We start from the raw sequence: 14,773 nt of genomic DNA on the forward strand, positions 1-14,773 counted from the left end.
GGGGATGAAGTATAACTTTGGGTAAGTGTCTTCTTTTTTCTAATTTCCTCTTTCTTTTCTCTCTTAAATAAATCTTTAGTGTAGCATTGGTAAAACGCACCACTCAGTGCCTAGAAGAAGCCAAATACAAGTCAGCTTATGTGAGGTTGTAACATCTCAAGCCCGCTCCTTAGACCATGGGATTACAGGATTCCGCACTTTTTCTCCTGGGAAAGTCCAGTAGCCCAAGTCTGTCCAGATTGTCAACAGTTTTCCCCACCTTCATATCAAAGCAAAACAACAGCAACCTCAAGTAACAAGAGGAGATACTGAATTTATAAAGAAAAAAATAGAAGCAAAGAGAGTCTTGAGATTGTTGCTATCTAAGGGAATTACAAATGTAGTTTGAGTACAGAGACAAATTTCGTTTTGAAGATGAAGTGAGCGCTGGAGTTGAAGGGTTTGCCCTGGGTTACACAGTACATGTTTAGCAGAAGAAACAAAGCCAAGGCCCATTCTTCTGACCCAGGCCAGCCCCTCTCAGTGTGATGGTGCCTGTACTTTCTCTTCACTAGAGAAATGAAAACCAGCAGGTTCTGAGCAAGTCAAGACTGATTTTCTAGTCAGGCAAAAAGGCAGTATTATATTCATTCCACAGACAGGAAACTGAGCAGCAGAGGGTTTGATTCTGTAGTCTTCCTAGAGGGTGATTTTCCGTCCAAGGGGACATTTGGAAATACCTGGAGACATTTTGGATGTCACAACTAGTGTGTTTGTGTGTGTGTGGGGGGGTGTACTAAAGACATCTCTTGGGTAGAATCCATGGATGCTGCTGAACATTCTGCCATGCACAAGACAGCTCCCTGCAATGGACGCACATCCAAGGCTAGAGTGCCATATAGACTATGAAGGTTTTATCTGTGGATTGCGCACTTCAAATCCAAGTTCGTATTAATATCATCATTAGAAAGTTTGCATGATTTGAGTCATTTTCTGTGCTCTTTTGGTGATATGCAGAGCCTCTTTCCTGCAAATCCTTGGCAGCTGCCATTGCTAAACTTGGTCATGACCACAGTAGGCAAATTTGTCTGTCGATCCCGTCACATGCTCCTGTGTCATGTGATCACTGAACTCCACTTTTTTTGAGGGACCTAACCAGGGATGAGCAGCCCATCCTCACTCTTTCTCACACCTGCTCTCAGGAACATTCTGCCTACCATCATTCTTATTTTTGCATTCCTTGAAGTCGATGTGCTACTCTTCCAAGAGGATTTGTATGTCACATGTGTCTCTCTTCTGGCATTCGTGCTCTGTGAGAAGAACTCCCAGCCTCAGTGGCCAGGCTGAGAAGCATTTCAGAGGGATTCAGTACACACCTGTGAAGCTGGCTCATTGTCACCTAGGCCTGAGCCCCATCCCCAGAGAACACAAACACAGGTCCATGGACGTGGCAATCTGGACTCTGGGTCGACTCTCCCAACTTCAAACATCTTGCTGGGCTCTCTAAATAAATTTCTTTATATTTTGAAGTAAATCTTTAATTAAGTAATTTGAAGGATTTTTTTTTCTTTGTACTTTAACTGCATTTGGAAATTTCATGAAAAATTTCTAGGATTTGGGAACAGGAGGAGAACTGCCATAATGATCAGAAATAGTTGATATTTTTTTCTGAGTGTCATCTTTTCATTGATTTTTTTTGGAGGCTCCATATTTTAGTTTTAAAAACCATTATAAGTGAGTGGATTTTGGAAAGACTCACAGAGCTATTCTAAGGATGAAAGGAGATAATAGATGTCAAAGGGTTTGGTAAACTATCAGACTTCCTGTACATATAAACAATGGTGTGGTGTAAATGGAGATATGGCTTAAAATTGCTCAAGGTAAGGCCTTGCCCTCTTAATACACAAAGTGTCCCCTTCCCCAAACTCAATCCAACCGAACCGAATTATTCCCCAAACAAATTATTTTTCTCTACTTTCAAACTTTGCAATTGGGATATATATTTTTCAAAATTAGAACTTCATAGGATTTCTATCATTAATGAAATTGCAAGGCAATTGGTATTTAGCATTCTATGCTTAATTCTGCATTTAACAGCTTCCACTTGGCCAGGTGTCACTGTGGATGGTATTAGGTTAGATGTTCCTTTTTTCCTTCCTTTTTACATTGGTTTGTGTCAGGAGCTGATTTCTGGGTTCATAAAAATATAACATGTGAGTGACTTAGGCGGAGAAGCAGCCATTTTAGAATGTTAAGAAGGAATCAATTTTATATTTAACTATTCCTAGCTAACACTCCCTTTCTCATAGCAAACTCAGAACGGTTACTTCCAAGGGGGAGAAAAGAGGGAAATTTTGTGTTCAAAGTAGAAAAAATAGGGATTGAGTGAGAGATCTAATATATATTCTTATAAATGATGTTACACAGAGCCCAAGTCTTTAGAACTCACTGCCTTTTCATTATGCAGCATTATTGACCAACAGAAAACAACACTGCCTGTGTATTTAGTTTGGTGCCATGATTGAAACCAGCATCTCCCTCATGTTGGGCATGTGTTCTACCCCTGAGCTGCACTTCCATCCTAAAATGCTTTTAGATGCTTGGTTCTACTTTCACTTTTAAAGCTCTATTGTGTCTTAAATTTACATGTAGCTTAGTTCTTGATAAAATAAAAGTCACCACTCTTAACAGCTAACCAAAACTCATGCTCAGACTAATGTTTGTGAGCAGTATTGATATTTTTTAACTCAAAAGAATATATAAAACCAAACTCAAAGATACATTTTTGCAGGAAATTTTTTTTAGAAAACTGAAGAACATTAGTAATGTAAGGGTTTTTGAAAAATTTCCACAGTTTTGTGAAATACAGCCTAACAACATTTTTCCAGGCATACTCTGCTCCTGAAACAGATGTGAGATACTTTCATGCACCACAGGCTGACTCTACGTGATGGGTGTATCAGCATAGTCCAGGACTACACCGGCATCACATTTAATTTGCTTCTACTCTTGACCCCAGTTCTATCTCCATTTTTAACTGCTACCCTTCTTGAACATGTTTCAAGATCTCACACAGACAGCAGTGTGAAAAGTAGAACAGGTCTAGATTTGGAATCAGTAGGGCTGGGTTCTAGTGGAAACGTTGTCACTGACAAACTATCATTCCTTACTTATAAAATGGCATGAATAATGACCACCCTGCTTACTTCCTGGGATTACTTGGAGAATCAATACTCAATTCATAAGTGATAAATTCCTCTAGTGAGGTATCGTTGGAATAGATGCTAGGATTACATATAGCTTATATACTCTAACTCTCACTAGATACAAATATGCTATAACCTGCATATCTTCATGCTTCTTGATGTCTGATAGATTGATCATTTGATTATAGTCATTGATATTTTTGTCATTATCACTTTTCAGTCCCCGGGCAAGAGGTTTTTCAGAATAACTGTTCAGCAGTATCATGATATCCATCATCATTTGTCTGAAGTCAAAGAAGTACAGTATTGAGATAAAAATTTTTGTTTCATAGCACAAGACAAGCTCAGAGAATTCAAGAGCTGTTCTGGGCGTCATAACTTACATTCTTACAAATAAAAGTTTATTAAGTGAAGTCACTATTTCAATACCTCTTAATGAACTGACATCTATACTGAGGCGTATGGTGTGTGTAATTGTGCTCAGCCATCAGTAGCTACCACTTACCATTGCAGACCCAACACGGCTGACTTTGATGGGATTTCCTCTACCAGAAAGATCCATTTGTGCTTTGTCCATCACATATAAGCAAGCATCGAGAATGCCATCTTCAAACTGGGGAAAAATGAGAAAATACTTAATGGTCATTATACAAATAGAACATTCTCTGCAGAAAACCAAAATGAAGCTACAACCTAATGGATACAAATATGTATTTCCTTTATAATGATTTTCTATAATTTTTACTATGAACTGAAAGTGGAAGGAAGGAGATATTCTATTTTGTACTTCAGTAAAGCAAAGAAGAGCATAACAAGAGGCCAGAAATACAAACAGAACTACTAGAGAGCTGATGCACTCAAGGATCACAAGGGGACTTAAAAGTTCTTCAGAAAAGTATATAAGTTAATTTATAAAATCTCTTCAATATATTGGGGCCAGTGTCCAAGGCAAGGAATGAACGACCTATTAAAGTCAGTGCCATGTCTTACAACCTCAGAAGTAACACGAGTCCTTGGGTGTCTTGAAAAGAAACAGTTCTGAAGTGTATGACAGGAAGCTACTTTGGGTCCATTTAATTGCACCCAACCTCAAAGGAGGCCTCATGTAGCGAGTGGCCTCTATAACTTCCATTTTTTTGAGAAAGGTGGACCCTAAGGGTAATGACAGAAAGGCTTGGAATACATAGATTGCCCTATCATAGGAAGAGCCAGTTCAATTTACTGGCTACAAACAGTAGCAGAATTTTCTTAGAAAGGAGTAAACACCAAGATGTGGTAAAAATAACAAGATGGGGTGATTTTACCTATACTGTACTATACTGTAATAGGAAATTTCTTCAAATATGGAAGCCAGGCATATTATCTGCCTAAATGTTTGATGGAGACTTCAATCTTAATAGCTAATTACCATGTAATTACTTATCAAATCTGCTTACAACACCAGCTCTTGGTGTACTCCAAACTGAGGGGATAGTTGGAATAATCTGTAAACTCGCTAGTTTTTCAGGGATATAAATCATTCTGCTCCTCATTAAGCAGTAAGTCTCAGTCATATTTGTAGAACATGAGAGCAACTAAACATAGAGTTAAAGACATAGTCACAGAATTCATTCTTTTCCTGCATCAGTGCAAACAATGGGCCTATTATTTTGGCAGAAGGACCCATGTCAGGGTGACTGACTGATGGTAAAAACAGGGCTCCTGCACAAAGGCCCTCCCTGAAGGCTCGCCGGCCAGGACCTCCCTGGACACTGTCCTAATTCTTCTTGCTACCTGCTTTGATGCTTTCCTTTCACCAGCTCTCTGTAGAGTGGCACATTGCAGCCATAAACAGAGTCGCACCTCCATGGCTTGGATATGGATTGGATGTATCCCTCCCAGCTTCCTGTGCCACATTTGTGGTCGACAGAGTGATGGTATTAAGATGGTGGCTACTTCAAGAGGTCAAGCCTAATGCAAGGTAATTAGATCATGGCCCTCAGAAAGGATTGGTACCGGTTTCCAAGGGGGAGCGAGTTCTCAGGAGAGTATGGTGTTATAAAGTGATGCCACCCCATGTGCTTGGTCTCTTCTGTTTCTCCACTTGGTTTCTCCATTGTGTTGTGCTGTAGCCAGGCCCTCATAAGGGTCTGATCAGGTGGGCTTCCTGGTCTGGGGCATGTAGACTATCAGCTTCCAAAACTATGAGCTAAATAAACCTATTTCCCTTATAAAATATCCAGCCTCAGTTATTCTGTTACAGCAAAAGGAAAAAGACTAAGACAGCAGCCAAAGGCTAGGAAATGGGGACCCAAGGCAAGGGCAGCAGATGACAGGTAGTAGTCACCGAGGAAAGGAAGGCTTCCTCGGGAAGCCAGGCAAAAATCTAAAAGCAGGGCAAGTAAGCATAGATCACACCCTGTCAGGACCTCAGAAATGCAGGTGGGCAAGCCTAAATACTGAGTGTTTAATTCTCAAGAGTCAGGGGAAGCTGGTCACAAAGCTGAGAAGATGTGGAGAGGGAAAGGAGCTCATGACGATGTGGGTACCAGTGCTCAGGCTGGAGCTGTGGCCCAGGGACCCAGGGAGACCCCATACGGAAGTCAAAGCAAGGCTCCAGGAGCCAAGGAAGTAACATGAGGCAGTGTGGCCAGGTCCTACCAAATCCTTCCCTGGATACCCAGAACAGTAATCCACAAGCCCTGTTATCTCAGCCCGAATGTTCTGAGAAATGACACACTCACCTCCTCTTACTTTGGTAATAAAATATCATTTTTGAATCATAAAACATGCATTCATTTATGGAAATATGCAAAAATGTCACTTATTTGCACCATTATTAAGGACACTAAATTGAAACAGTTTGAATCATGTAATGTTGAAAAGAAAAAAATAGTTGCTATTTTAAATCTATCCAGTAACTTAGAGACGCAGTTGATAAAATATCTCTCTATAAAAAGCCCAGTGAACTCTCCTTTGAAAAAATAATAACACACTTTTCTAATCAATAGTATTCTAGACTAATACTTTTTTTTCAAACAAAAAACAAGGATTGGACACACTTTGCAGCATTCATTGCATCATTATGAAAGTATTTCATAACAAAAGAAGAATTTCAGTCCATTTCAGATTGAATCAATAAGGTTTCATGTACTAAGATCCGAACATGTTTCTCAACAGAATGTCACGTTATCCATAGAAGCTCTGGTCTCTTCAACACTGTAATAAGTGGAAGATACATGGTTTCAGCTGATAAATTATGCAATTGTCTTTAGAAATCTACTCCTGTGCTCTCTCTCTGAAGTTTTAGATCCTGAAAAGCAGGAAATTGTGCTTGTCTAACACCAATATATGGCATCCTGCAGTAATATATGTGACAAAAAATATTAAGTAAAAATGTCCTTGACAATGACGAATTTTAAACGGCTCACCTGACCATAGCTCCAGCTTCTACTCTTGATGTCATTAAAGTCTCCATAAAAAATCACCCCGATATCGTTCAGGACATACTCTTCTCTTTCTTTCTCATCGTCCAGATACACAGCATCCTCTGCATCAGGATTTGAATATAACGACCATTACCAAACCAGACTGTTTCCAAATATTACAAGTTTATTTGTGACCAAACTTCAATTTAACCTACCAAGTGAAAACAAAATAAGTCTTTTGTTTCACTAAGCATAGCTCATTTCCCAATCTTTTTAGCCATGATGAACCTAATCAGTAACAAAGATCAGTCTACTAATGATGACATTTGTCAGCAAAATGCTGACAAACTCAGGCTCTGGAAGTTCCAAGCAGCACAATTAAATTGGCATGTCTCATTAGATATTTTATGATTCTGGTGCATCAGTAGTTTCAGGATCAAAATTCTGTGATGCTCTTGCAAATCTGCAAGACAGATCAAAAAATAATTTGCAACCTACTAACAGTAATAGAAAAGTAACTGAATTGAAAATGATTTTTCAAAATAAATCTGGGACACATCAGAAGACAGCAGCATCATTTGTCATGCCTGGTTTGTCGTCCCTTGGGTTGGTTGAGGAAGGAGGCTGTAGGTTGCCTTCTCTTAATGAAAACTCCCTGTGGATGTGTTGGTAGATGTGCATACGCAGCCAGCTTCTTGGTCAGCTTTGTCCACTGCAAAGCCCTTTCTTCCTGGTGGCTATAATCCCAGGGAAGGCCTTATTTTCCACCTGTCTGCTTAGTCATCAATTTGGTACTTAACCCCAGGCCTAGCGTGAGTTTGACAAAGCATCTTTAACGCAGGTAAGACCACACAGGTATAAGTCACCCCTAAGTAAATTTACATATTTGGAACAAGGTCAGCCTTGGCTGCTGGGGGTATGGTTTATTTCATTATATTTATTGGGCCCTAGTCATCCGCCACCCCATTCCCTCTTTTTTGGGGGGTGGGGGGTTGGTCCTCCTCATTCTCTGACACGGTTTTGTTTGTTTTTTATCACTCTTGAGTAGTGGTTCTCAGTGGTGGCTACACATTAGAATTATCCAGGAGATCTAAAAATTCCCAAATGCCAGTGTTGTGATTTGGATCTTAAATATCCCTCAAAGACCCACGTGTGAAAGGCTTGGTTCCTAGCCCATGGTGGCATCAGGAGGTGATGAAACCTGTAGGAGGTGAGGCCTAGAGGGAGGAGATTAAGAAGTTAAGTATTCTTGAAGGGGACTGGGGTTCAGGCCCCTTCCCCACTGAGTCAGGGTCTGCATGCTAAGAAGATACTCAGGGGATTTATGTACACAGTCAATTCTTAGAAGCTTAGACCTCCACTTAGAGCTGATTTGTGGTCATGGAATCCTTTAGTAATTACTTAGTCTAATCCAGTTTCCTGCACTTTCTTGTAGTGTTTTAGTTGTATTCTCTGCCTCTTGCCTATCATTTGCCTGGTTTCATGCAACTCTATGAGCACGTGTGTGTGCACACACACACATGCGCATGCGCGTGCACGCACACACACACACACACACACACACGGTGGATCCTTCATATCCTCCTGTATTGAAATTACAGATTCAACCACTCTCAGTTTGAAAATATTTGCAAAAATACAGTATTGCAACTGTTGACATAGCATTAATATTGTATTAAGTAGAATAAGTCATCCAGAGATAATTTATACGGGAGTGAGGTGCATAGGTCCTGTGCAAATACTACATTGTTTAATAGAAAGGATTTGAGCATCTGTGGGTTTTGTCATCCTCAGGAGGGTACCTGGAACCAACCCCTGTAGATACCAAGGGATGGCTGTATATTTCAGTGTTCAATAAACTGCACACCATTAAAGTATAAAATTTCATCATCAGGATAGTAAGCATGTCCATCACCCTAAACGTTTCCTTTGCCTCTCTGTGGTCACTTTCTCTCCATTCTGCACCCCATCTTAGAAGTAGGGTACCATTATTCATCTTTCTGTCACTGTAAACTGTCCAGAATTTTGTATAAACAGAATCATACGCTATGTACTTTTTTTTTTAAGTCGGTATTCTTTTATCCAAGCTCCATTATTTTGCATGTTGTTGTACCAATAGTTCATTCTTCTCAGAGCCATTTCATCTTTCCAGAAGATTCCAGAATTCCATAACAAGTGTGCCGCCATCTTCCCCCAGCTCTTGGAAGTATGAGCTATGATGCTGGCTCGGGGCTGAGTTCTTAGGGCAGAAAGCTGTTAAAAGCAACCTCTGTATAGACTGAGGGCCTCCAAACTAGAACCACAGCTTCCTTTCCAAATGGAACTGACCAGAGATAACACATAAAGAAGTAACAGCTGAGTTTGAAAATTTGAGACTAATATTCCCAAGACAATGCATGAAACAATACTTTTATTTTAACATGTGAGAGTATATATGAAGGGCTTTGAATATGCATATGTACACAGCTGTCTACCAGATGCTAACAAATTTCCAGAAAATGAAGGTCTACTCATATATTTTTATTTTTTTATAATAGTGGTTTAACTGTTGTGAGAACTGCAATAATAGCTATTTTAGCTAAATAAATTTAAATGCTTATTATAGGGCTAGAATCCCCTCTTAAGTCTTGTGAGGTTTGGAAGTGCCATTTAGGAATCATTTTGCCTGATGATGCTGTGATGTTTTCCTTTAATATGAAATGTTCATGGACTTGTCCTGTAAGATAGTAGAGTATACTATAAAGCTACAATAATGTAAAAATTGGTAGGAAATATATTAATGGATCAAAATAGTCCAGAAATAGATGTGAATATATGCACCTATCTTTCTCTGAAATTAATATATAAATAAAAGAAAAATCAAAGGCAATGGTTAGAGTATTCATTAATTGAATTTAGAAATTAGGGAAAAGTATATTTTATGTACATTAAAATAAACTGAATATTAGTTTAGAATCTCAGTTTAAAACATGAAAGCACAGAAAATCTAGAATAAGATAAAAGTGAATATTTGATCTTTTTATGAGAAAAAAATTTTTTGAGACAGGGTCCTGCTATGTAGTGCAGGCTGGCCTTGAACTCACTATGTACCATGGGCTGGCCTTGAACTCACAATGATCCTCCTGCCTCAGCTACCTGAGTGCTGGAATTAAAGGTGTGTACCACCATGCCCAGGGAGAAATTTTTATCCAAACAAAAACAATAGAAAAGCTATCAAAGGAAATAATCAATGCATTTTAATTTAATATAAATGTCAAAATTTGAATTTCAGATACAATAAAATTTAAAGCATATGAAAAATGAGGAAAATATTTCCAACAGTTTTTGCAATTTACTTACAAACACTGACAACTTTTCCTTATGTATAAAAAATTCCAACAAATTGAAAAGAAAAACATAAAGTATGTAAAGAAAGTCAGCTCAGGAAAGCCAGTTCATAAATGAAATTTAACTGGAAAGTAAATATGTAAAAGCTATAAGTGTAAAATGAAATACATATTTTACCTATAAGTGTACATACATTTAAAATATATACGTATGTATGTGTGAGTTTAAACTTATAATACTCAATTCCAGCTAATGTACGATAAATTGCCAATCTACTGCTAGGACTATAATTGCTACAATATTTTGAAAAGCAACTTGGCAATTGTGTAATTCATCATTAAAATATCCATGGTCTTTGCTGTACAGTATAAATATACATATCCAAGGGAGATAATTCAGGGATGCATCAAAAATATATGTTCACTGTTTGTTCATATTATTTACATTGAAAAGAGGGAAAAAATGAAATGTTCCCCCATTTTTTCACATGATGTAATAGTCATGTAGTCATTAATATATTCTTTGGAGAATTTTTTAATAATATTAGAGTATACTAAAATGAAAACCTAAAATGTGAAATATATATCCTATATCAAATATGTTCAATTATGTTAAAAAAGAAAAAAACCACAAGATCATTTGATCAAGATAACTGTGACATTTGATATTCACCTACCTCCCTTATTACTACAGAGTACTTGAAATGAATGAATTCAGAATACTACTAGTGGGGTCAGCATCTCTAGAAGAATAAAGGATTTCTTGGCACAAAAAGTGCAAGGATAGGAAAACTATGAGAAGAGGCATGGAAGATATTCAGAAAGTCCAACATCTGCATTTTGTTGTTTAAAAAAGTCAAAAAAATAAAAGGAAAAACATTGTCAAAGATATGAGAAAAACAATTCATGGAGCTAAAGGAAGTCTTTCCAAAAACAAAACAAAAGAAAACAAAAACCACTCAGATGCAAACTGTTCATATGTTAAAACTTCAAAGAAAAAAGCAGAAATTTTAAAGGCTTTAAACCTTGTATTCTAAATGAAATTGAAAATACCAGTAATGACCTATTTGGATCTAATTTTCTCTTTAAAAATTTCAATTTCTCTACTTACAAATTTGTGGAGGTCTTAAGTTAATTTTTAAATTGTTACATACATACATGCATATATACAAACATACAACTACAGGGAATATTTGGAGGTGGTAGACATGTTTATAGCATAGATTTGTTGATAGTTTTATGGTTGTATAATTAGCTCCAAACTTATCAAGTTGCTCATTTGAAATATGTGTAGCTTTTTGTATGTAATCATACCTCAGTAAAGTGGTTTTTACAAATTTTGTCTTACTTGCACAAAATACATAAATGAGTAAAGAAAGAAAGATGCATTTGCTAGCTCTATCCAACAAAAAAATCTAGAAAATAAAGCAACTAATGTTTTTGCAATGCATGTCTTGAAGCCTGGGTTATGGTTTCTATGCTGGTCAGCTCTCAGATACCATGAGAAACTACCTGAGATAATCAGTTGATAAAGAGGAAAGGCCTATTTTGGCTCACAGTGTAGAAGTTTCAATCCATGTTCATTTCTTCCTATTGCTATTGAGCCTGTGACAAGCTAGTATCTCATGATGGGACAGTGTGGCAGAAAAAGCTGCTCACCTCATGGCAGCCAGGAAACAAAAAGAGAGACAGGAAGGGAAGGTTTCCCAGTATCCCCCAGCAAGGACATGTTCCCATGACCTAACTTCCTGCCATTAAGCTCCACCTCCTAAAGTGTCCACTACCTCTTAATAGCACCACAGGCTAGCAAGCAAGCCTCCTTGTGTGGGCCTTTGGGGAACCTTTCAGATCCAAACAACAGCAGTCTTCTATCACACTGCCCCTCCCTTCCCTGACCTGAAAGGTATCTGGGCTTCTTAAGAGAATTAATTCATCACAGTTTCAGGTCACCAAATACACAAGACTACCTGAAAAATCACTTCCTGACAGAAAATACAGAAATAATTACAGATTCTAAGAGGTGTGATAAAGAACTTGGAAGCCAACCTAAAGTGGATGTCACTTGCTAATGTTGGAAACATTCAAATATCAGAATAATGGTTCCTGCAGAGGATTAGAGCACATTGACTATTTCAGTATTTGCAAATTCATGACGACTTTCCAAATGTATTGATCATTTTTGTACAGTGCTACGAGTTAGACACTTGAGATATAAGGAAAGAGCATCTGAGTTTTACCTCAAGATAACAAACTGCTGCTAATGTTGAAGTAACAGTAGAATTAGAATATTGACATTTTGAAATTTCTAATGGAATACTGAGTCTATGCTGAAATCTGTAGTTAAAGGAGAACTTCATAATGGATGGATGAGACTAATAAAATTTGTTTCTATTGATAAATCTAAACATATGTATGTCTTGGTTGGATAAATGCCCTAGGAAGCACATAGCATATGTATAAAGTGCTTTTGCCACCTCTCCCTTTCAAAAAAAACAAAAACAATTTGAAGATGAATGTGATCTAATCACTAGATCTAACTAACTCCTAAACAGAAACTACCACAGGGTTTACAGAGACATATTTCATGATGCCAGGATATAGAATCAGCCAAATTAAGAGTATGGCAAGTTCTCCATGACAAACAACCCAGTTTCAGTAACCAATTTGTGGTAGGAAACAAATAAAACAGATGAAGAGGATTGCTTTGGAGTAAAAGATTTAAGAAATATACTAACCAAGTTTAATTTACAGACCTCGATTTGAGCAAAGAAACTAAAGAGATATCCTTTAGATGGTGGGGAAATTTGATTAGAGACTAGTCATTAGATAATACCAAATAACTCTTGCTGACTATATTAGTTCTAATCATTACATAGTTACGCATCACTTAACACTGGGGATGCATTCTGAGAGATGTGTCATTAGGAAATTTCATTATTGTTTGAATTATCATGAAATATATAGACTGAGGAAGCTATGATGTTACTAGGTGAAGGAATCTTATGGGGCCATCATCCAATCTGTCATTGGCAGAAATATCGTCAATCAACCCACGGTTGTGTGTGTGTGTGTGTGTGTGTGTCTGTGTACACATACAAAGACATGCACATATATAAAACATGCATATTTATATAATACACTCATACACACATATGTGAACACAAACAGACATACATTAGTATTTATGTATATATTTTTAAAAGATGTGTGCTATATTATATGGCGTAAAGTAACATGCTGACTGGGGTTTGTTTGAAAACACTAAGGCAAAGCATAAGGGAAAAAGGATAAAGCAATTGTGGCAAAATCTGCTAACTGTTGAGTCTGCAGGATAAGTAAATAGGTATTCTACTACTTTTTCTACTTTTGAGTCAGTTGAAAAATTTTTAATAAAAATAAACTTTGCCAAAGGCACAAGAGAAAATTGAATAAACAGAAACTTCCCACGCATTTCTACTTGGATGTGAAGAGTCAATAATATAAAGATATAAATTCTATCCAAGTCAGCTTGTAGTCAATGTGAACTGAACCAAAATGCCATTTGGATTCTTTAGAACTCTGGAGGTTGGTTCAAAAGCTTGTGTGGAAGAAAACAAGTGAAAAAAGAGCCAAAACCAAATATTCAAAAGGAAGGAAAATGGAGAACTTGTGCAATGGCAATGGCCTTTGGCTGCTGCTCATATGTCCTTGCCCCCGTGGCTTTGCCAGGTGACCATCAGTCCTTTCCTGCAGAGGTGGACTCTTCCTCCTGGCTTTGGGCTTGGCTTGGTGAACGCCATGTTTGTGGACATGACCTTCTCACAGCTCTGCTGCTGCCACCGGGAAAGCACACCTGGCTAGCCAACTGATCAAAGGACAGCTAGCATCCCTGCAGCGGGACAAGGACAGGACAAGCCTCTCAGCTCAAGTAGAGCCGGTTGACAAGACCCATCTGTGTCAACCCAGATACAGACTCCCAAGAACACAGGCTAATCAGGGTGCACCAATAAGATTTTCTGTCTTATGGTCTGCACTGTGACTATAGCTACTGAAGTGCAGCTGTAACTAAAACTGATATTGTCAGGGCAGTAATATACTAATACATGGGCAGAGCCAGATGTGCATTCTGTAGATATAGTATGTAGACACATGTATGTATGCACATATGTATGTGTGTTATGTAGATGTGTATTATCTTGATATATGATAAAGATGGCATGTAAAACCAATGGATCATGATGGGCCTGATCAATGCATGGTGTTGTGGCCACTGACTTTTGTGGGACAAAAGTTCAGTAAGCTCTCTGTCTCTTATCACATAACACATTTATCAATAGATTTAAGAGTTGCATTTGTGTCTCTTCCTGGCAATTCTTACCTCTTCTAACTGGTTCTAGACAAGATCAAGTACAGAAACAAACATTCAATAAACAGATAAAATGATGCTCAACTCCACTAATAATTACAGACAGACAAACTAAGATAGCCATGAAATAACCATGATACTGGCAAATAGTAAAAATGAATGGTGACATCTAGTGCCAGGGAGGGAGTGTGTGAAGACATGGATATCTTTATGTATTGTGGCTGCATTATACAGCAGTAAAGCCTTTTTTTTTGGTACCGGGGATCAAACTGGGGTCCTTGCACTTGTGCAGCAGGTGGCAAAACCACTGAGCTAAATCCCTGGCCCAGTAAAGCCTTTTTAAAGGGTAATTTGGCAGTATCTATGCAAATTTAAGATGTGAACTCATTTTGGTCAAGAAACGCTATTTCTAAATGTCTACAGAATTATGCTTGTAAAAAATGCATGTACAACATTTAGTACAGCACGGTAGTGTATGGTGAAAATGGTTGTAAATAAAAATCACTGTAA

At 37.9% G+C, this 14,773-nt stretch overlaps 1 protein-coding gene across 1 annotated transcript in view; it reads right to left on the reverse strand.

The window, feature by feature from the left end:
• The window catches only part of F13a1 (coagulation factor XIII A chain), a 156,325-nt gene that overhangs the window by 83,369 nt on the left and 58,183 nt on the right, over nt 1-14,773 (reverse strand). Inside the window, exons 5-6 of the mRNA XM_004847742.4 lie at nt 6,596-6,714; nt 3,691-3,798 (exon numbers count right to left, since the gene is read on the reverse strand). Of these exons, the coding sequence (XP_004847799.2) occupies nt 3,691-3,798; nt 6,596-6,714 (227 nt within the window). The remainder of the gene's footprint in view (nt 1-3,690; nt 3,799-6,595; nt 6,715-14,773) is intronic.

Source organism: Heterocephalus glaber, unplaced genomic scaffold (assembly GCF_053883595.1).
Source record: "Heterocephalus glaber isolate CG9 unplaced genomic scaffold, H.glaber_assembly_v1.0 deba00001472, whole genome shotgun sequence".
Classification (NCBI taxonomy): Eukaryota; Metazoa; Chordata; class Mammalia; order Rodentia; family Bathyergidae; genus Heterocephalus; species Heterocephalus glaber.